Here is a 25404-nt window from a genome sequence, read left to right on the forward strand (position 1 = left end):
AGTTTAATTATAAAAAATATCAATAATAGTTTTGAAGAAATTACAACAGCAAAAGATAGCGGATGGGGGATGTTATGAAAAAAAATAATAAATTGCCAAATAGTTTGTTTATGCCAAAATGTTTATCTGAAAGTAAATTAAGAGACTTATTCTATGATACACCAGTTGGGTGCCCAAACACACGTAATATGGGCTGTACCGCTTTCGCGTACTACGCCCTGCCTGCTCGCGTCCACAGATTAGTAATATTCCCGCGCGCTACTTCGCTCTGCCGTTCCATTCCATTCACTCGCCGTTTGGCATTCGTTTGCGGAGCCTGTTTTAGAGCGTTTGTTATCCGTCCAAATTTTTGTTTACGTTCATCGCGGGTGAATTGTTGTAACAATGGCAAAGTTTACTTTGATTGTACCTGTGGTTCTATTAGCATTTTTCTTTCAAGACGGTAAGTCAAATAAATTTTTCATATTATTCTTCACAAAAACATACTTTACATAATGTCACCATAACCAGACTGAAAAGTATTGCTAACTACTTGAGTAAAGATTTGAAAGTTTAACAAATACAATTTTAGTATTTTTTTTTCAAAGTTCATGTTACACAAAATTTAATAAAATCCTCAAAGGGTTTTCTTTGTTTATTATTTATATGAACCTTTTAGTTACTGGTTAGAGTACACGCTGTAGTAAAACTGCTCTTTTTGTGTACTTTTAATAGGTTTATGTCAACGTACAAACGCATTTGCGGCCAAGGCGAAACTGACTCATTACGAAACCGATACAACCTGTTTAGTAATCCAAAACATCGCACACGCGTTTGCATATTTTTTAATAGGTTTAAAGGCGTACGTCAGGCGGTAACATTTAAATACATTTAAAATACAATTTTACTCACATCCTATTATACATGCATAGCCAGAGGCTATTTCTTTAGAGCGGTAAATGAATGCGATATGGTTCAATAAATTTAATATACCTTATCATGTTATTTTTCCCTTTATTTTCGAACTTACAATTTTGTAAATCTAAGCTTTTTATTTAGCGTTCATTTCAGTTAATAATTAATAATTTAGTTCTATTAATTGTACTTTGTTGAATACTTTTATATTAGCTATCGTATTAAATGATTTAAAAAAACCTACATCATACAATAATAGGAGATACAAAAGACAAAAGAAGATTTATTTTTTATACCATTACTGACAATTACGTTCGTCTGGAGTTATTCAATTATTACGAACAATAAATCTCTTATTGACCCATGAAAAGAAAGTTTATAAACGCATTCTTATCTAAAGAAATTAAGATAAACATAACTATCATTGCTTTAATATCTATAAAGGTATAATATAGATATAATGTACCAATGACTAGATCATTGAGTCTGATGATGGACGCAAAAGAATTACCTTGAAGAGGAAAAAAAAGAAAATATGACTGAGAAAAAAAAAGATTTATCTTCTCATTACAGCTGAGCTCTATGATTTATATGTATCTGTTGTTTTATGATATTTCGAAGACGCGATTGTTACTGGAACGAAATAAAAAATAATCCGTGATAATAAATAGTAATCAAATAATTTGTGTAATTACTTCTAATTTTCTTTCAAATTATATTTGTAATATTATGTAATGTTAGTACACTATATAATATTACACAGTTAATTTGAAAGATGCTTTGCTATTTGAAATATGCTAGTGCATATTTATTTTAAAAAAAAATTTAAGATCAAATGATGAAGGTTATGACAAAGCAAAACTAGAATAAATGTAGTCTTATTATAATTTATAAGCACGAAAAAAATATTAAAAACATATTCCACATTTGTGGAAACTTAATCTAGATTATCATAGTCCTTGTTATGGTTTATGATTACACAGCTGTCCCTGACGTATTTATAATAAAGGTATCCTTATATTGAAACTTAACGTTCGGAAAAACTGGTTGTAGAAACTTAATAGTTATTTCCATTCAAGATTATAGAGGCCAAATTGATGGATACAGAATCTAGTGTAGACACAATCAGTAAAACTATTTAAATTAGGCATACAGCAAGTAATCCTATGTACATTGATATTTTTAGATTAATAAGAAAGCGGATTGTCTCAATATTAAATCGAGTTTCTGAAAGCCATCAACAAAGATTATTATTCTTCTTCTTCAAGCCGATAGATGCTCACTACAAGGCTTAGGCCTTCACCAAACCTCAACTGTGTCGTCGACACTAAATGGTGGGTCTACCCACCCGCGTCTACAGGCTTGTGGTCGCTATTCGAAAACCTTTCGCCTCAACGGCCATCAGGTGCACAATTATTACCTGGTAGTTAAAAATTTTACTTAAGTATTGATTTATGCGTGATAGGGAACAAAGAAAATTAAAACTAAAATTAGTATTTCTTTAATAGTGTCAGTACATTTTAAAAAAAGCTTTTAATCTTCGACTTTTAGGGGACGTACTCTATAGCACCTTAACTTACAAAATTCACATGGACGGTATCTATATAAATTATAATATGTAAATATGTACTGTCTATGTCAGTACATAGGCAGTATGTATACATATATAGTATACATATAGTACTTATCACGATATCTCTGGAACCATAAGGCTTAGGATTTGAAAATTAATCAGAAAAATCCATTACATATGGAGAGGGTTCTTAAAAAATGCACATTTTTAAACTATAGCTTCTATAGGTATATGACTTGACCAGATTTTTTTCAGACTTTTGGTATCCAAAAAATTCTGATAAAGCAGCAAATCTTTCCAGTTTATTTCTCTAAATTATTAGAATCCTTAAGAAATTCGCAAGTTTTGGTATTTATATACAAGTGTACTGGAATAGTTATGGATGGTTTCAAGCTATGCAGTGCATTCATAAAAGACCGGTCTTTTTAGAAAGAAGATAAATATTTCGTTACCAACTTCAAAGCCAACGTTTCTGCATTGACGATAAATTATAAAAAATTACTAACTAAAGCCACAGATTAAAATCACACAAAAATAGGGTAGCAAATCAGGTAATAGCCAATAATTTAAATTGCTATTTTGCTGAAAAAATGTGAGCCAATATTCTTTAAAAAATAATCGATACAAACAAAGATGATGCTTGTGACGGACCTGTGTTTTATATATACAAAGGCAGCGACATAATTAGAAATACCGTTTTATCTTTAGATCACGGAAATGTTATCTCGTTTAAAAATTTCAAGCGAGTCGCTCCCATTTCTTATACCAAAATACACGACTTTTACCTCAGACATTTTTAATTTCTTTTATGTGCATAGGTAGAAAACGAAAAGTGAAGCAAGACAAAAGAATTATTGGTTAGAATAAATAAGTTGGGGATAATTTTGGAAATAACATGACTAATAACCTATATCTACTTCAAAAATTGTTATCGTGTCTTCTCTGCACGTATTAAATCCATTATCGTATTTCACATTTAAAAACAAAAATTCTATTCTTTAATCATTGCAGTTTTTATTCAGCTTCGTAATGTCTTAGGTTAGATTATCTATTAACCGATTTCTTCATTGTCAGCTTTAAATAAATTTACTGGGTTTCAACATCGTCAGCACATTATCACCAACGGAAACAGACACCTACTGTATTCACGTAAATCTGTGTTACTCCTCGTTAAAAGGCTGTAAAATAGCTATGGCACATTTTAAATATAACGCAAGGTTGTCAATTTTTAAACATGATATGATATCATCGTGTTTTGCAAAGAAAACATAACATCAGCACAATAATTATATTAATAACAGTTTAAAAATATTTAAATTATTATTGGCCACAAACGATCCTTCGTAAAACGTGTGGTTAAAACTAAAAAAAAAAGTAAAAATGTTTCCCGCCATTTCTTAATTTTTTTAATAAGTTTGTAAAACTATCCGGATAGTAAAATTGGATGTATTCAAAATAGCAAATTTTACAAAGGTCGAGCGACTTGAAAAAAAAAAAAAACAAATTTGAATTGTATGATTATTTTTTAATAACATACCAGAGCTAATTTAATCAGTGGTAATTAAAAGTGCAACGTCTCTAACTAGATTAGCGTGAGATTAAAATAACACGTGGACACCGGCCAAAAGATTTTACAAGGGATATTGAATCATCGCAGCTTCTGCAACATAACCTATAATAACTTAAACGGTTCCCAGTGGCCACGTATGTGATAATTTTAAATATACCACGATGCGTGTTTATAAAATAAAAATAAATATGTTTTTATACGCTTTTCTTGCGGTTTAATATACTCATAATAAACCCGAACAGTTTATCTTAATTAGCTTAACTTTTAAGTGTGAGATAACTATATCATAATTCACTCAACACAAACAAAACTTAACGGTCACAGTAATACTAATTATACACATTATAAAGAATGATTGCATCTGAACTGTTTATATATAACACAATTACAAAGTTTTGATACAAAAGATATAATTTTATATTGTGTTTTTTGATTTATTTCTAAAACCCCAAATTAAAAATATAAATATTTTTTATGTTATCCATATCTGTTTTAAGATTTCCACCTTCAAACTAACTCATCGTGATATCTCTGGAACCATAAAACTTACAGACTTTAAATTTAGTAGAAACATTCCTTTTATCGAGAAGAGTATAATTAAGAGTTGGGTTTTACGAAATTCTATCCGCAAGGGGATAGGGCGTTCATTGAGTTCACAAAACGGGCAAAGGACACCTTGTCAAAAATATATGTATACGTTTATCACATATCTTAATTGATCTATTCAAAAAAAATGTAATTTACTTGATAAAATAATAATAGACAGTTTAAGTGAAAATTAATCATGGTACGGATAACGATATCAATTCTATGTAAAACCCACATGGGTCCACCGTATCCAATAAAGAAGCCGGCTTACCGCACAGTAGGAATCAATTGTATAAGTTGCAGCAAATCACACTGTTGAATGAAATTATTAAGCGCTATTGTGAAATGTGTCCAGATATATTGATTATTATTACTATAATCTGCATTGATAATTTTTAGATAAAATTTACATCATTGTTAAATTTATTGGTTATTTTCATGAGAATTATCGATATTTTGAATTTACAACGTGCGGGTATATCTTCATCATTATCATATCAGCCGATAAACGCCAGCTGTAATTCAAAGGCCTCCCTAATAGATTTTTATGATGATCCGTCTTGCTGCAAGCATCTAGCAAATTCCCGCGACTGTGACCATATATATGGTCGGTTTACATAGGTAGGCCCCCACAATGTCGTACTACAGTCAACAGCGCCATATTACATTCATTAATTTTTCACTATTTATATCTTTCTTACATTAAAATCATTTAAGTCGTACAACGTCCATTGCTTGAAATTGGCTGCCCCCTCTAGACATCGAGCGTCTTCCGACCACTTACCAAGGTCGCCAGTCCCTATCCGTCGTCATGTGGGTGGACGTACCGCTAAATTCACAATTATACATTATCATATATACTAAAAATGTAGTGACATTATATCATAATCATCATTTCAGCTGTATAACGTCCACTACTGGACTCACGCCTCTACATAGATTTGTCTTTGTTACATTATATATACTTTTATAGAACGCGTGTTATTTTAAAGTTTAACACATGTGGGACTCCGTTGTTTAAGGGACTAATGTGGGTGTTGCTAAGGGCGTAGGGAAAGTGGCCATGTACCTGGCTGCAGTCGATTGCCAGTATGACTGGGCCCGCGTACTGCGATCATTACCTAATGTAACTACGTCGCAGTTTCGTTTGTGTACATTCTTAAAAAGGGAACACAATATGCCTAAAATATCTTAGATTGTCGCCTGTGTAGTTTTATTCGTAAAAATCCATCGTTTTAAAATTTTATCAAAAATAAACACAGCGTTCTTTTTTTATTGTCAATAATAAATTTTTAATCAGTACAATCACATAAAAAAATATTTTAACTGCATACGTCGTATCTATTTGTCAATCCTGATGATAATATGAAGTAGGTTGCATTATTAAGTTCAGAGACCGTGACCTTAATTCCACACGAGATATGAGGTCAAAGTTCATGTACTGCTAATTCTAAGTACATTAAAATAGTACCTCACTAGACGGAACATGTTAATTGTATTAGTTTAGTGATGTGAAAAAAAACTGGTCCGACCTAAGACACCGACCTACAAACAAAGACATTTTTTAAATAACACACATTTATGATTTAAAAAATAATTAAATATATACATAGACGTATTTCAATAAATTAATATAATTTGGAATTTCTATGGACATATTTATGTATATTTGTAAATAAAAAATGAAACATATAAAAAAATTCACCATTTTTTTTAAATATTTGCGAATTTGATTAACTTTACTACCTAACTCATTATTTCTGTACAAATAATTAAACAGTAAAAATAGACTCATCATTCTCGTTTCAGCAAATATTAATCTACGTGTAAAAGTTCGGCAAATATCAAAAATAGAAATAAATTTTTTACAATAGATACTGAAGTATCTAAATAAATCTTATGCTATTAATTAAAGAATGCTCTTTATAAAAAGAAGGTAATAAAATTCTTAAGTAAGAGGGTCTATAGACAACGGAAGAGAACAAATTGCCTCTTCGATAGTAAGTCTTAATCGAATTAACGATATTAAATCGAAGGACAGACCCCTCAGTAAACATTACGACGTTACATTGCAACGAAGTTGGTTGGAGACTTATTTATGTTTTTTTATCACTGACAGCCATTGCTGTTATACGATAATGGACTTTTTTTCTTAAGTTATAAAGCATAAAATATATCCACACGGTTAAAAGATTACATAGCAATCTTTTGCAATACGTGTACAAAGATAAGACGCGGCAGAAATACATGTGCTAAAAATAGTTGCATACTTTAAAACTTGGGTAAAAAGGATTTTGCATTGCTTTTATTTTGCTTTCTATTGTAAATACTTTGGACTACAAAGCTATCAAAGAAATGTGCAGCGCCTGACTAATTTTATATAAATGAATTAATGACTTCGAAATAATATAATTAAGTTTAAATATGTAAAAGGCTAAACAAAAAGGGAGGAAAACTTCCTTATAAATATTATTTTAAAGCAATTTCCGCTTTACTAAATTTGCTTAAATGTTAAAATAAATCTATTATGAAATTCGTTTATCTTTATATGATATAATTATAACCCACCTCCACCAATGACATTATGTTTTTATTTAAATTTTACAATCAGCAGAACTTATTAAAAATATATACATAGTAACAAAAGAACATTGAAACATCATTTAAGAAACATTAATGTCATTGTTATTAATTGTTCAATTCACATCTCCGAAATCGAAGTTTTTGCCCATTGTTCTTAACCAAATTAATGATAATTATAATAAAACGTTTTTCTTCACATATAAAAACAAGTTTCACACGAGTGAATGAATGGAATTGGAAAAAAACTTCATTGTTACATTGGGAATCTTCTTATTCACATTCTTATAAACTTTTTTATTATCATCACCATTATCGTGTCAGCCGATTGACCACTGCAAGGCAATGGCCTCCCCCTAAGATTGTCAATATTACCGATATTGCGATTATTGTGTCCTTCACCATGTCGTCGTTTCACCTTACAAGGTGTCTGCCCACGCCGTATCTACGGGCTCTAAGTCGCTACTCGAGAACCTTCTGACTCCTAAAGCCATTATCGGTTCCACGAGCGATGTGCCTCGTGCATTACCACTTCAGAAGAGCAATTCTTCTATCTGTCAGTGACTTTGGTTCTTCTACGGTCCTGTTTATTTCTGATTTGATCTAGCAGAGCTCTCCCCATTGCTCTTTGGGTAACCTGTTTTTCATAATATTACAAATATCTACAACTTTCGACACATCAATTTAAAATATGTTTAGAATCATTACGTAAAAAAAAATATTTAGTATTCCACCAAAAATAATACTTGCACGACTTCTAAAACGTTAATCTCAAGCTATGGTCAACAATAGTTGTTGGAATTGGTGAACCAATTGGAACAATTAGAAATAATGTAACTAATTACTTTTTACGCGGTCACACAAAAATAGGCTCACTAAAAAGTGCTACAACAAACAAACATATCATTGCGCATTTTATACGGTTATCCAGTGTTCAAATTTAAAAAAAATATTTTAACACCTTGTAATTTCTTCATTGCCATTACATTTAATCTGAGATCTGATATTTAGATGCGTATTAAAAAGTTATTTAACTAAGGAATTATGAAAACGGCTTTAATGGTTTGTTAAAAAAAGAAACGATTTTTCTGCTTTTCCGCAAATAAACTTCGAAAGTCTAGTAGGAAATTTTTGACATAGATCATGTTTGTCTATGAATTCTTTTTGTCGATAAATATGGATCTAAATTTAAAAATCATTTATTCACAATACAATAGATTTCATCTAATCTTTACGTCTAGTTGAATCTATCAGAGTCTACTAGTTAAGTCTTGTCTGCAGTACAAAAAATCATGTTTATTGAATCAGCATTACTGCACAGTGGTGTGCCATGAGACATAATACTGTGAAAGCAGCTGAAATAAACTACGCCAGCTCTTTCAAAATCCGCGACTGATGTTACCTTTTTACTGCAAACCGTGCCGAGTCGAGTCTTTTCGTCACCCCATCTATATAATACTCTATATAATACTCCCTCTATAATTTAGAGTATATTTTCATGCTCAGAAACTAAGTCGTAGTTAGTATTCCATCGCTTCTAGAATTTCAGTAAAACCAATTAAGTCTTCGAGTAAACGCGCAAAAATATTATGAAATACAGTTTATGTGTCTCATGTTAATATTACTAACTGGATATATCGTTGTAAAGTGATATAGCCGTTTCCCATTAAATGATAAAAATACTCTGATATGTTCAATTGAGTTTTTATAACAACACATAATGCCAAGAATACTAAACAGCTATTTTCTGGTAATGCGTAGTTATCTATCGGCTTAGTTGGCTGGTTTTAGTTATAAAAGTTATTATTATATATTTATTTATTATAAATTATATCTATTACATTGTTCGTGATTCGACGGGATAAAAGGAAAATAAATGGAAAAATAAATTATGATATATTGCAAAGAAATAATTTAAATTGATTTCTTAAATAGTAGTAATACTTAGAACGTGAATTTATCAAGGTCATCTTCCACTTTGATAATTGGGATTTTTTTCCTACACAGCCATGATGTCATCAGACTTTTATTAATGTTTGTATGCTAAATACGTATGAAAATTATTTAAACCTAACATAGCTTACAATTATAGCCATGACCTTAACAAAAGATACCTTACCTCTAACAACCATTAATCAAAGAGACCCATTCAAAACCAAAGTACAATCGGTACCGCGAAGTGCCGCTCTTGCTACTAATACTAGCTTTAGCTTACACTAGCGAAATAAACTTCTATTCTAACAAAATACATTTTAACAGCTTGATGATAAATGCAAAAGTATTATATAATCCCCAATGAAAAGTTTCAATCTTTTGCTTAATCGTTTTTGAAACAAAAAATAAATAATTTTGATATTTACCATGTTCTCTTATCTTCATTGAAACAATTTCTTTTAGAACATATTGATTATTCGCCATTAATATGTCAGTAAAAACATTTAATGTATATAAAATTATTCTATCATACCCTATTTATACTTTTTCAATGAGCATCACGTTCAGAAATATGATTATGAAATGATTATGTATCAAGAAAATGTGATAATAACAATGAAATTTATCGATTTTATATTAAAATGCACATATCTATTTCAACAAAATTTAAATGCAAGCAATAAAAACCAGCATATAAATCTGACCGAAAACATTTTACGTACAATATTTCGATGTTCAGACATTAAATGAAAGAAAACTGAACTGAATGTATATTCATATTGATCTTTATTTGGCCACGAACCAAGATGTTGTGAATTGTATAGAGAGACTGCCATGAGTGTTTCCAAATAATTTGTTGACGTTGATAATGTTCCACTTTCACTTGACTGAAATGAATTTAATATTTTAGTCGTACAAGTTTTAGTTTAAAAGTTGTTAAAGTAATCAAAACATTTTTTTCGTTTTAAATACAAACCCGTTCTTTAATAGTTTGTACGGCTAGGGTATTAGTTCGTTGAAATAAAATTTTAAAGTATTTCCATATTCCATGAATCATCGGAAAACAATTGCGTCACCTCTTTTCCTTTGTTTACAAAAGCGTGTTTACACGTATGTGCTTGTCACCTTATAACGAAATGGTTTTTGAAACCTCTACCTTTTTTTAATTCCTCCTCGAGAAAGAATATACTGCAGAATCTTTTGATGAGCTGGCCCGATGCATTTTTTTAAACCTCAAGGCATTTAACGGTCTTGGGCGACTTCAAATAAATATATAAAAAACGTAATGTAGAATGAATGTATAATTTAATAATAGTCATAAATTATATTACGTCTAAATTTTTATCGTATTTTCCTATAAAAATTGTATATAAGAAAAATGTTGCCGTGACTTGCAACTGGGAGAAGAAAGATCCGTATTAAATAGCGGCCATCCAACTACCAGCTGCCTGCGCTGAGTTAAAACGAAAAAAACACACTGTAAGCAAAACACCCTGTAGATTAAAAATTCAATTAATAAAAAAAAAATTTCCCGCTCACTATTTAAATATTTTGTAGAAGTGTACGCTATTGTAATCGACCCACACAAATTATAACATAATAACAAATAACACAGCATAACTATAAATGTTTTTTTAATTATTAAAAATTTATGAATAGCTTATATTTATTTTTTCTTTGTATTATTTAATCTAGCAGAAAGTATTCTAAAAATCATAAATAAAAATATAATTAATTAAAAGTAATGTCCAATGATAATTTTAATCATCCAATATATACGACTGGATCTAATGAAATGTTGATTTTGTTTCTTATTTTACAATCATATTCTATATAAGTATATATAGATACTTAAAAGAAACACAATAGCAGCCGTCGTGTTGTGAATACGAAAAGCAAACAGTTAACAATATATTGTTATATGACTAAGCAACAACCTACACATATTATATTATTTACTTCAGTCATATACACCTGTGATATTTATCAAACGAAGCAATTAACGTGACATCGCCTAGAACTCCAAGGACACAAAAATTTTTCCCTGTATAATAATTGTAGTTATTAAAATAAATCACGTGTTACGTTGAACGATATTATTATAATATCTTGTGAGAACTAGCTCCTCAGATTTACAAAGCAATTTTTATGTAATGGTTTCGGATTTGAGTGGGCAATTATTGCCCTGTGTACAATTCATTGTGTACTTAGCTATTGGTTTATTCAGGACCCATTAGTAAGTTCATAGTAGCTTAAAGAGACCTGTAAGGCTAGAGAAATCAGAATGTCATTTTTTCGACGAAATCTAATTAGAAATGAGGATATCCATAAACGATTGGCAAGTTTAAGTGACAGTGGGCAGACCACAAAGAGTGCATAGATCGGTGGCATCTTAATGTTCTGGAGTAGAATCTCCGGATCGGCAAGCGCAGCTTTAGGCGGTCAACACATAAAGTGACGTCTCGGAACGATTTATGCAAGCCGCTTCCAACCGATCTGATAAGTAATCTTTTGAGAAACCTATGTAGTGGACATCCTATGGCTGAAACGATGGAGCTATTTATTAGTAATCTTTTGTAACTTGTATTTAGACCAGTTTTCCCGGCGTGATGCCCACCTCTCGCAGGGGGACAATTCGAAAATAAACTCGACACTAGTCCAACCTTTTCGCTTTAATATAAAAATTTTGTGTGTCAAGCATTGTACATGATAGGTAAGAAAACTCTGATCTAGATAAATCGGTTAAAAAATAACTTATAAATGATAACTTTTTCCACGTGGGACCATCGAAACACAAAAGTTTCCACTTATAATAAAGCATTCATTGCCAAATATTGAAGGGCTTTTATCACCTATTTCGTATTATCTAATCGGATACACCACATCACTTCAATAACCTTTTATGAGAATTTCTATATTAATATTAAGTACCAAGCAAATGGTACAGCAATGTAAAATAAATTAAGTATACTTTTTATTAGTGCGAATATTTTATTATCATTCACCAAATTTATTTTATGGATTACATTATCATCAGCTATGTGACGTACTGTGCTAGATACTGTGCTCCCTATAGATTTACAATAAAACTGGTTGGAAGCAGCCTGCATCCAACGTGGTCCGACGATTAAAACAAAGTCGTCAGTTCTCCTTCTGGGTTTACATACTACAATATATAGAACCAATATTCCAAAATTTCTATAAATTATAATATAATATTATTGATTCTGTATGTACTCGACCGTCGCGACATGGGTTACGGGATTTGTCTGGATGCGGACAGTGCAAAACATGTCTTCGTGGAAATCTTTGCTGGAGGCCTATACTTACAGGAACAGGCAGTAGGAATCTATAATCCGACATGACAACAGTGATGAATTGATACTGTAGTCATCGATAGTTTTCTTGACGTTAAAAATCTTCAGTAAGTACTTCCTAAACGTCTATTCAAATAGTTATAACTAAATATAGAATATAAAGTGTTGTATAAAACTATAATATACGCCACTGTTTTAATAAGATACTTTGATATTTAAAAATTTTGAACATATCAAACAAAAAATAATCGCTTTGTTTATATTCGCATGTCAATTATTGGTTAACCACACAAGTGCCGCAACGCAATAAAATTTTCACACGTCCTTGAAAATAATGTAGACAAAATTTGCCCAAAGGCAAAATTAAAATAAACAAATATACATTGGGAAGCTAAAGGGCTTGTTAATTCATATGGGATTAAATTATTATCGAGTTGATATTATGTTAGAAGTTCATCGATGAATTCTATAAAACATGAATATGTTTTATAATTTTAATAAAAACTATTATGAAAGGCCAGTACTTTATATTTGTTAAAAGTAAGTCCAATCATTTATAACACTTAACCTAAGTGTCACTTGAACTTTACTCTTTGTCATAGATCAGTTTTGTTAATTTAATTAATTTAAAATGTGTCTTGGTGTATACTGCCAATGTGTGTTAATGGTAATAACTTACTGCACTGAAACGCAGTCTATCACTCGGCGCTTCTTTATTGAGTTTACAGTCGTTCAACGAGCCACTGAGTGGGCAATTTTCGACGACATTAAATCACGAACTAAGAGATTCATAACGAAAATATTCGACACAATCTAGAAGGTTAGCAAGGTGAAGCAGAACTGACAGCCACTGCAACCTTAAGGTTCTGGAGAGGAAACAACGGAGAGGCAAGTGCAGCGCAAGACGTCCGCCTTAAAAAACGGACGACCTTATTGAGGTCGTTGAAAGATGATGAATGCTGGCACTTTGTCCACCTGTAAATATCCTATGGCTGAAACGAAAATGATGAAATAATTTAAGAACTAATGAACTAAATTTCAGCTTAACGGCACGCCTAAAAAGTATTATGTAATAACCTGTTATTGAATTATGTAATGTCTATAAAAGTAACATCGTAACCAATTTCCATCCCATAAATTTTGAGGTATTAGCAGGTTCGTGTTTTCTAAATAAAGCGGATTAATAGCGTTACTACACGATATCTATTTAGGCTAATTAAAATTGATCTGTTAAAATGCATTATAAACGCTAACTAATTAGATTTTTTTTTATATACCTTTACTGATAATTTAAACCTTGATTAATTTTGCTCTACAGGTTTTTAATGGCGCTTATTATCTTTTAACTTTATTTTCTTCGCGTCAGATTGTTTACAAATTTAAATTAACAATATTTATTAAGAAGTCTGTACAAATTTTCAATTTTTTTCATAATAACCAATAAATGATTTTAATTAATCGAGACAAAATATGTTCCATTTATTTATTTTATTTTAAATCTTCGCTGTTCATCAAGATAATAGATACATAATATTAAATAATTAAAGTGATAATAATAAAACTTGATTTTTTTAAGTTTTGTATTGTGTAATAAATAATTGACTTGGGTACATCTGTTATCAAGTTAAAATATACATTCGGGCATCATAATTAATAATTCTTACTGGAGTGTTAAGTATAATGTAATCATATTGACAAAATTGACGGAGAATTTCGTTTCGTCCGTTACGCAATATATTTTTGTCAGCGGTTGGTTTGCTAATCATGTAGTTAACCATCTGATCAAATATTCATGACCCTTTGACCTATTTTTTGGTTTTGTTACGTTCGTTTCATCTGTACCATTTACAGTAAATGCATGTTTTTGCTATAGTTAGTAACTTTCACTTAATGTAGTTGTGACGAGACTCTTAGATTTTCTTTTTAGAGTTCTCTATTCATCCGTAGCTATATTTTACGAGACTTGTAGTTAGTTTCAATATTGTATAAATAAATTAACCTTATGAGCATATACAAAATGTATATTTAATTTGAAAAAGAATAATCAAAGTCTGCTCAATGTGCACGCATTGGGAATAAATTAATAAAAATTTAATTATGATCATCACGAATTTTATTTTTTTATTTATCTTTTTCTACTACTACTTTCTACTAGCACTTTTATCGATTAACTTGATACAGTCTGGTTTTTACGCCGTGGGATCGTTGATATTAAACTTAACGCGCAATACGGTTTTGCAAATAATAAACATATATATACATATATAGATATGCCAAAAGGCAGTTACTTCGGATGCCGACAGTAGATGGCGCTAGTACTAGGCTTTGACTTTGAGAAGTCGAGAATATTATATAATTTGTACTTGATGCTAATGATAAACTTCATCGATACTGAATTCGCGGACAGAATAATACCTCAAGTTACGTTAATTTCACTAGCTCGCCTGTACGCCATTTGATCGGTAAAATATACGCCTATAAGTGTATACTTTGTATAGTGTATATATCGATGAAGCTGCAAAAATCCTTCAAGCTAAAGCTTGAACATAGACCGAAACATTGATAATGATAAACTTTTACTTCGCGTAAATATTTCTTCGTTAAAAAATTTACTGACTTTGTTTTGTCGGCATGTTTTTTCACGCCAAGTAAATCAGTCGCCAAGAAAATTTTCTAGCAATAACCCATAACGTAACAAAGATAAAACGACCTTGTTTTTAACTGTGTGTAGGTGTCGATTAGCGACTTAAATTGTGTAAAATACACGGCGTACTCGTAAATTGCAGCAAGTGTGAACTCGAGAATAATTGTAAAGTTTTACTGGTCACTCCTTTTTCTACATAATCTCATAAATACATTTACGCCATGCTTGAATTATAAACTATTGTAAGACTTCACATCATCAGAAGTAGAAACAAAAAATATTTAATTTAGAAAACTTCACAAATAATTTTATATACAAAAACCAATGTTAATATTTGACGTTTTATTGTATTATCATGTAGATAATAGAGGGAATTCTTCGAACAAATTAAGGCTTACAAATTATTCATAACCATAATAATAGCTTTGTAAGGTAGACTTGATATATGAAGATGACTGAACTTTATTTTTTCTTAACATTTGCACAAGTATAAAGAATAAGAAAAAACTTAACGAAAATATTTTCTTTCATTTTTTTCTTTTGAACTTAATAAGTTATTATCTCTATATATAACAATGAATCCATATTTCCCTTGATCACGCCATAACTTGAGAAACGCTTGTCCGATTTTATAATTTGATTACTACTTTATAGAAGTTTTTATTGAAAGAAAATTATTAAGATTGTGCAGAAAGTTGAAAAATTTCAGAAAACATGATGACTATTGAAATTTTGAGTGTTTGACAGTTAGCTATGAACTTCGGCATTTAACAGTTCTCTTTGAATATCACTCATTTGCCAGTTCTTTTCCGCCGATAGATGCCCAATGAAATAAACAGGCCTCCCCCAAAATTTGCCAAATGAGTGTCTTGCACTGTCCAAATCCAGCGACTTCCGGCGTCCTTACCCACTAGTGGCCAACCTTTCGTCCCCGACGGTTAGCGGTTGCACGAGCGATGAGCCCCTGTCACTGCCATTTCATCCCAGTAATTATTCGAGCCACGTTGGTGACGTTGGCTCTTCTGCGGATCATCTCATTTCTGATTCGATCTCGTAGCGAAACTCCGGGCGTAGCTCACTTCTTCGCTCTCTGGGTGACCTTGAGCGTTCTCATCCCGTACCTTGTAATCACCATGTTTCGGATCCATATTTTATTACTGACAACACACATGGGTCCAAGGGCTTAATCTTCAGATATTGAGGTATTTTGGACGATTTTTTTCGTTTTCATTTCGTTACTGTTCAGGTTCGATTCAGTAAATTAACACTTTCTCGAATTTGGACCTGCCAAGGTGGACGGATTGTCCCAGATATACATCGTCTACACCTTGGACAACTACTTAAGCAGACACGAAATGGACTTTAAACATCAACACTTTCGTCTTGACCATATTTATTCTAAGGCTTGCTTAACAGTTCACGTACTGCAAATTGCATCAAAGTTCATGTGTTACGAATATAATTTATTTATTTTTTACTTGCGACATAGTTAATTTACCTAAGCTGTTTAAGTTTTTTATCATTGTTACCTAAATGGAGATATAATGGCATTACATGATAACGAAGTGATATATTCATTGCAAAAACTAACCATAAACGATTACCGATAATATGCACAACTAATTCAAGTGTGCAGAGTAATAGTGGTTAATAAATAACACGCATCGACCTAGAAATATTGATGGTCTTTCGTAATTGCTATAAAACCATCTGTTTATATTATTTCTCTTATCAAAATCTAGAGCAAAAATCTTCATCAGCTAAATATAATAATCAAGATGTCGAAACAGTTGGAAATTTTCGTATTTTAATGTTATTAGAATATCAAGCAATTTTATCGATATTATAAACGTTTGAAACATAAATATATATGTCAAGAACATCGTAACTCGTGTGTAAATATTTACAAAAACGTAAGACTATTTTATTGTAACAAAGCATCTTAATGCAAACGGAATAAGGCAATAAAACTACGTTTTTATGTTATACGCATAAGAAAATATGCGAAAAAACGAGCAAATGATACTTTGTATTATATTTGATCATCGTACCGTATCTACCCTAAGAACGACGCGTTGTTACGTTCCAAGGACATTGTAAATAAAAAATTACTTACTTTCGTATAAACTTAAATATAAATGGTATTTTTTTAAATTGTTTATTATGTTTATAGGCCATAATAATCGCTACACAGGGTGAAATGTGACCAAAACATAGCTATATAAAAATGATCGGCAAGTAATGTCGTTTCTGTAGACATATTTTATAGAAAAACCGATTGATTTTTACCGCCCCGGCTTTGAAAATTTTAATGCTGCATGCCAAAATGCTGGATGTTCATGAGGAAGGGGAATATATTGTTGATAAGGAATAAAAACTTGTTAGAAATGTAGACGTGTGAATTTAACTTCAGAAAGCGAAATTAATTTCTGGTCCCCTATTATTTTTATATGAAAAAGGCCATCAAACCAGTTTTTCTTTCACGATATTTAACATCTATAAACTAAAATAATAACGAGCTTATAATGCGCAGAATGTCATATTATGTAATCCCAAAAAAACATATAGATTTTCTATTAAACACGGTACTTGTAATGCTGTTTGAAGGTTGTTATGCGTAGAAAACCATACGGTGTTAATGCAAAATATTGCAATCAGAACTAGTAGTGATTTTATTACAGTATTGTGAATGCGCAATACACAGATGGTTATCGTTTGTACGCACCAAACGTACAGAAGCGAAAAATTTATGCTGCAAATCCTACAAATTACTAAACTTCTTTGACAAAAACACTCCCTAATTTAAAACCAAAATTTTTATATTAGCTAAAATAAATCACCAAATTTGTTGCTAAATCTGCATGTTTTTTACGTTGTTTATTATTAAAATATTAAATCAATTAATAAAATCAATACACTGATATACGTTTGCGTTGTTAATTTCTTCTGCCTGTCACAATCCAATTTTTAACAGTGCTAGTCTATCGCTTCTAAAAGTCTATCAACTCTAGTAGAAATCGCTTCGCACTGTTATAAGTTAGATTAGGTTGGAGCAGCTTATAATAAATATTTAACACAAAATTAATACAACTGTCGATTATAAGGAATCATTTAAATAATGTTTTTTTTACTTTGTTTAAAACTAGACGAAACTTTTAAAGAATTTTAGTAGCTAAAACTAAATGCAAATATTTTAATAACATCATTTCAATATGTATATATGAATATTATTTACATTTTTATGTTGAATTCCTACGGCGAAAAATTTCGAAATAATTTAAAATATACAGTTCTGAACATTCGTACGTGGCAAAAAGTTGTATTTTTTATAAACATATTTCCGAGGGAATACATGAAGACATCTCGTATATATCTTCTTATTACATAAAATATAGTTATAATTTTATATTTCTCCGACTGTTTGTAATTTACTGTAAAATTATATCTATTTTTACTTCCAAGTATCAAACCTAAAACGTGCCCGCGGCTATGCGTGACATTGTCCTTGAACAATCTTGATCTACAAGGTTATTGGTTATCGGCAAAACTAAGAGATGAATTTTTATAGCTCATTTGGCACCAAAAAGGCTTAAATCTTTTACTCATATTTTCAAACATCCTGAATGAAATAAACACTCACCATTGGAAAAACATTACATTTTTTTTAAAACGGAATACGACAGGCGAGTAACTTTGATCAGTACAAAGTCTTGAACGGACAATAAACAATAATTAAATTTTGTATGTAGGAATCCGAATTTTGAAAATGCTTTTTCTTACTGTATTATCATTACTTTATTTATTATTTCTGGAACCATTGATTTTTGGATAGAATGTACCATATCAGCACATTAATTGACAACAAATTAGCTATACATATACTTCTTTAAAGCTTTCACACCTATGACAAATCACTCTGTGACGGGAGTGAATGATTAAATTTTCATATTAATAATAAACGTCATTAATTTCCAGGTGAAGCCGTTCGTTGCTGGACTTGTTCGTCGGATTTGAATCCCCTGTGCAACGATCCGTTCCTGGCTGGCCAATCGGAAAATTCGTACCTGTTCCGTCTTGAAAACTGTGATGCTACCTCAGCAGTCTCCTACCCTTACTTAACATCATCAGTGTCTGCTTGCAAGAAGCAAAAAAAATTCGGTAAGTTATTCTTGTTAGTAGACAACGTATCTATTAAGGTAAAGAAATAATTCTTTACATATATAAATATAAAATAAAGGACTAAACATGCTGTATGTTGGTACTTCTTAACGATCCTGCTAAACGACGCACGAGGTCGTCGTTTCAGCCCATAAACTTCTACAAGGCATGGTCCATCCCCGAAGATATCTAAAGATATCCCGGGAATTTAACCCGCGATCTACGATCGCAATTCTCTGAAGCTGGGCTATCACTGCTCGATTTGCTACCCACAAATAACTTAAAGTATAATTATTTGGGGATAGAATGTCGAGTCGTAACTCTATGTACTATTAATAACCTTGCAATGTAAGAAAATCTATTATATACAAAAAAAATTATGATACAAACAATGTTGCAAATTGTATTTTGTTAATTACAATAAAAGAATCTATTACATACTTTATGAATTGCCATGTCATTCTAACAACGTGATCAACAAAATACATACGACTCAGTAAATTCACAAGCATACAATGCAAATCACTTCAATGCATTTATAAAAAAACAATGGAGATTTTTCCTCTACTAACAGAGTAGTCTCGAGAGAGAATAGAGCTTCACATAAATACTATCTACACGTACGTGCTAACAGATAATTTAAACCTGTAATTTGTGAGCCACTTACATAATTAGGTAGCGAGTAAACACAGCAGACAATTGAGGCTAGATACGAGTACCTAATGATATAATATTATTGAGTCAATGTGACGTAATCGTCATTGACAAAATAGTCTTCTGTGGCACATATTATTTTAAAGCATGAGTGCTAATGAAAAATGTATACATTTTTTAATTATGTGACTAAGCAAAAACAGTAGTAACCCGGCGGTAGATTGCCGGTTTGTTTCAATCCCGTAAGGATTACAATTTTATGTGATTGACACTTTGCGCATTAATTATATGGGATTGCCACCAATCCCCAACAGCACCGTCCTCCGCGTAATATATACCACACTACGATTTCCAACCCGCCTGCCAAGCGTGGCGATTATGGTATATCCTCTTAAAGATATCTTTTGGGGATTCCTAAGTCTTGCAGTGGGCGTCTACGGGTAGAAATGACTACTAAGTAAAAACATGCTAATGTATATATGCTAGATGATAGAGTTACGCAACTAAATTGTATATGTTAATAGGCAATGATAGTAAGATTTTTTTTTTATTTATCAATGAAATATTGAAAGGTAAAAACTTTGATTGAGTTGACTAGTCATACGTTTTATTAATCCTGCTCAAAATTTACCTACAACATGAACGAAAAATATTTATAATTATGCCATGCATGTGAAGAGCGTATGAAGTTTCCTCTGAATGATATTGTGTGAAGAAATTTTCTAGAAATCAATAAAGCAACCAACAGTGCCTATTTTTTTCTACGTCGCAGACAATGCGTATAATTATTTCTCAATGACGTGTAGTAGGGAGTTAGTTTTTTTTTTTTGTGAATAAGAGACGTAATATGTTAAGCGCGTTCTTCATTAGCATATAATTAATCTACATGACTTATTGACTTTGAACACACGAAACAAATCAAAAGCGAACTGCAAATTATTAATTTCGGCTACGTATTGTATTTCGTGTTAAAGCTTCTACTTTTTGAAAATTGTGCTGGTTATTAATTTTAAATTGCGACTTATATATTAACAGTATTTAAACTATCAAGTAACTAAGTAATAAAGAACATAAAGATTTTGTCATCATTATATATTGCTATACCTACGCATAAACCTGATATTAACTCAATGTGGGCGGCTGAGATTGGTATATCATGTAACCAGAATCTTAACCAGCGAACATGCGTTTTTACGGACAATCCGAACAAAGTTCTGGAGAACCTTGGGCTTAGTCCCAGAGTGAAATATATTTCATATTAAGCAAACGCAGCGCAGGGTGTCCATACATAAAGTCGACACACGATCTTCCTTAAGTAGTCAGACGACACTGGATAAAGGCTGCTTCAAACTAGTCGTATTGGAAATCCGATGCGAGAAGCCCATGTCTTGTGAACGTCTTACGGCTGAATTTACGATGATGATGGTTTTAGTATTAGTGGGTCGTATCGTGTTATAACAGTCATTTTATAGTAATAACACATGCTTCGTTAATATCTTATGATAATATGATATATAATAGGTTATGTAACAGCATTGTTTTTTTATTTAATATAATTATATAATTTTGGTGGTTTAAAGATAAGTTTCTAGCCATTATTTTGTTTTAATAATAACAACGCTTTTCGTTCTCGTTTCAGTTCACGGAGACTTAGTAATCTCTCGCGGTTGCACATGGAAGCGTAAAGATGACTACACGAGCACTTGCCCGAGCACATCAACCTCGTCCTCCAACGAAGTGACTTCTTTCTGTGAAACCTGTGACTACGATGGCTGCAACGGTGCCTCTGCTATTACAATGACCCTCGCTATGCTAATGGCCCCTCTCGGTCTTTTACTTTTTAAGTAACTATTAATAAGTGCAAATTGTATATTAATTAGCTATGAGGGACCAGGTGAAGAGTACCATTTTAATAATAATGCACCCACCGCGTTCTCTAAACCTCAAAAAATAATTAAAAGTCAAAATGTTTTATAGTCACATTAAAATTAGCTTTGATTGAAAAACACATATGTTGATAAAAAAAATTATTAGAAACCTGTAATGGAACTTCTTAAAACAATACAGCCATGTTTTAAAATTACATTATTCCATGTCTCTTACGTAATTTTAAAATACCGTATGTATTTAATGGATTCAGGCGTTACATTGCGGAAGTCCATCCCAAATAAGAAAGGACCAATATCTAGCCACCTCCGCACATGCAGTGGTTGTCGTGCATGAAAGTGCACCGCCCGCCAGCCCGCCCGTAAATGCGCATGCGACAGACAATGCCAACTACACAACCGCCACCGTAAATTCACTCGACACGTGTTTCACCCCTCCACGGGGCATCTTTAGGAGTTGTTACACAGATTAGTGCTAAACACTCACTCGGTGTTTAGCACTAATCCTTTCTTATTTTAATACCGTATGTATCCCAAAGTACCTTCACTATCCAGATACATAAAAAATTATTTTAGAAGTGCATAATTTGTATACCAATAAATGACGTAAATGTTACCATTTAATACTGCACCAATAAAAAGTAAATGCTTATTGTGGTGAATTTTATTTAGCTATGCAAGGGCCTATAAATGTTTTAAATTTTAGGTCTTAAATTGCTAGATGATAACAAACTATGTAAGTGTTTTTGGAAGCGGTTTTTTAAGGTTATTTTTATCATAACGAATGAGGCAACAATGACTCCTCACAGTTCTCTCCTTTGTAGACGTAAGCAACCCTTCTAGAAGTTTAACATGTCTTCTTGGATAAGGATAATTCATACAAGTGTGCTAGATATATGTTAATTAATTGTAAATATAACGTTGCATGAAGTTTTCAGTTCATATTTTGTATCGTCATTGTTGTTAAATATTAAAATGTAATATTTCTTTCCATTTCTTAACAATAACCTGTAATAACTATTATAAAAACTAAAACGCGTAACTGGTTTTAATTGTCTCGAGTACAAAGTTAAGTTTAAATTTGTTCATAATAAATTGATTAACGAAAACGGTATTTTATTATAAATTCATATTTTTATTCTTATCAATTACCTCTAATTCGCAAAATTTTTTTGACAGCGCAAACAAACTACATCAGGTTGCTAGTCCCTTAAGTGTCTTGAAGATGATGGGAATTATGTTACTTGCCAGGTCTAAGATAGAATGCGAATAGCGTAATTTTATTTATAAAAAAAATGCCTATTCAAAACAAAAACAATATTAAAAATATTCCTTTAAATGTAGTCACGTAATACTCTTTTATGTTAATAGTATGTGTAGTATATGTATACTACGAGACAAATATATTATCCGCCAAATATTTTCTTTTCTCTTTTGTCCAGCAGTGTTGTGTGTGGTGGATATACCATGTTGCAATGCGCAAAGAAAATTAATTAAGGGACTCTAAGTTAAACAACTACTTCATTATATCGAAATTTCCGTACAAAGATTTACAATAAAAAGTTTGGTAAATAAAATATCCGTTGACGTGAAATGAATAAAATTAAAAGATTAATAAAATAATTATAATATAATCTTATTGATATTATTTTTGTCGAACTCATGATTTTATAACTGAATTAATTTGTACATGTAATTTTCTCAAAACAGATCATAGTAATTCAAAGAGATAAAAAGAAAAGTGACATCTGTTCAATAACTTTGGAAACTATCTAATGAAAGAAAGTTCATGTCATGTGATTACAATATTATCATTACTTTCAAGAGCAGTTAATTTCTTGATTGCTCTTAATTTATGAATAAAACTCAAAACAGTAGTAAATTAAATTTGTACTATCACTTTCATTACACATTTTTAAAGTACTCGGTTTGAAAAAGGTTTTGAAAATTGAAAGATCGATGCTTTTTTAAAATCGTATCTAAAATAATCAATTCTGTTTATTTAAAGCACATTTTGACATAATAATATTTTTTAATATAACATTTTCGTTGTATTGATGATTTATAATAATACATGTAAGTTTTTTTATATTCATAGTAAAATAGAAATGAATGTAAAATACACCGATATTCAAGAGTGCCCAGTGGTAGTAAAAGATTTTTAAAATATTTTTTTGGGTTATGTAAGAGTGTTTCTACTAATTTTTAGTTTTTAATTAGTAAATTTAAATTAAAAAATTAAATAGTAAATTTTAGTTTGTTTAATAATTAATTGGGAACTTGTAATTTTGAAATAACGCTAGTATCTAAACGTCAAAATAAATTTGTGACTCAATTTTTATTATATTTATTATAAAACCTTATAAAAAAGAATACATTTCCAAGAAAAACATTAATTAAATTGAATACCAACAATTACAAAAATTTTATAACCCGATTAACAAGAACAATTAAAAGACCCGTATCTGCCATATATATATCAAACAGACAACGATGTTATTGAACAGACAACTTTAAGTTGGCTTAAAATCAAAATTTAATTATTTACCTTCCGTGATAGTAAAATACTGTTATATCATGGCCTGTAAGATAAGCACTAAGTATTCTGTATCCATCATCCACAACCTTATGGCTATTGGCATATAATTAACATTAAGTGAACACACAACAAGGCTCAAGGTCGCAATAAAGAATGCTGCGATATCGAAACAGAAATGAGAAGATCCGCAAAAGAATTAAGGTAACTGACATAGGTCATAGAATTGCTCATCTGATGTGGAGGGGGGTGGGGAACATCTTTCATCTGAAATGTTCTCGAATGGCGACAATGAGCCGATAGACAAGGCATGGGAATGGTCCTCATAAGGTGGATTGACGACTTAGTTAAGGACTCAAGAAGTAGCTGGATGCGGTCAGCACAAGACCGGTCATCAGAGCAATCTTTAAGGAAGGTCTTGCAGTGAGCGTCCATCGACTAATATGATAAACACTATCGTTTTATAACTGTATGAATATGAGTTACATTTTTCAAACACCAAATTACTATTAATAAACAATTTATATTTTTTATTACTTGTTACAGAAATTACCATTATTTAATTAGGTCCTATTATGTTATTAATAGGTTATATAAAAACAATATGAAATATGTTTAACTACAGACAAAACTAAGGAAAAGCACTGGACTTGTGTAAACCAAAAGATCAGGCTTAATGTCACCCCAGACAAAACAGTAAATAATACAACTATGTGTTAAGCTCATTTTATTTAATAAAATACTTTACCACATATAAAAATGGACGGCATTTATCAGTCTTAGCTATATATATTTTGATTTAACTCTTTATTATACATCAAGACAGAAAAAAACATAAAATGGGCAAAATAAGAGGTACAAACGGTGGTCTTATATATTTATACATATATCAAATGATCATACTAAAAATTAGTTCATTTTTATTAAAACAGTCACTAATAGTGTACGTTTGCATTTCTAGCCATAGCTATTATATAACTCCTCACTATTAATTTTTAAAGTATATTTCTTATAAATAATTGCACAAAACTGTCCTAATATAAATATATTGAAAGTATGTACCTTAACA

General features: G+C 31.1%; 1 protein-coding gene across 1 annotated transcript; it reads left to right on the forward strand.

Annotated features, from left to right (window-relative positions):
• The first annotated feature begins 211 nt into the window (after positions 1-211).
• Positions 212-22884, forward strand: LOC137918619 (UPAR/Ly6 domain-containing protein crok-like). Its single transcript, XM_068761447.1, has 3 exons — positions 212-442; positions 19077-19259; positions 21553-22884. Exons 1-3 carry the CDS (start codon positions 385-387, stop codon positions 21759-21761), a joined length of 450 nt encoding a protein of 149 aa, XP_068617548.1. The 5' UTR covers positions 212-384; the 3' UTR covers positions 21762-22884.
• The last annotated feature ends 2520 nt before the right edge of the window (positions 22885-25404 follow it).

This window comes from Battus philenor, unplaced genomic scaffold, assembly GCF_028537555.1.
Source record: "Battus philenor isolate CCGP_79_NKW_IND1 unplaced genomic scaffold, ilBatPhil1.0.hap1 SCAF_15, whole genome shotgun sequence".
Lineage (NCBI taxonomy): Eukaryota > Metazoa > Arthropoda > Insecta > Lepidoptera > Papilionidae > Battus > Battus philenor.

Bases quoted from the DNA above. Each gene is read 5' to 3' on its own strand.
- LOC137918619 (XM_068761447.1), top strand. From the start codon at position 385: ATGGCAAAGTTTACTTTGATTGTACCTGTGGTTCTATTAGCATTTTTC. The intron at 443-19,076 runs GTAAGTCAAATA...ATTAATTTCCAG, and splicing joins AGCATTTTTCTTTCAAGACG to GTGAAGCCGTTCGTTGCTGG. The intron at 19,260-21,552 runs GTAAGTTATTCT...TTCTCGTTTCAG, and splicing joins CAAGAAGCAAAAAAAATTCG to TTCACGGAGACTTAGTAATC.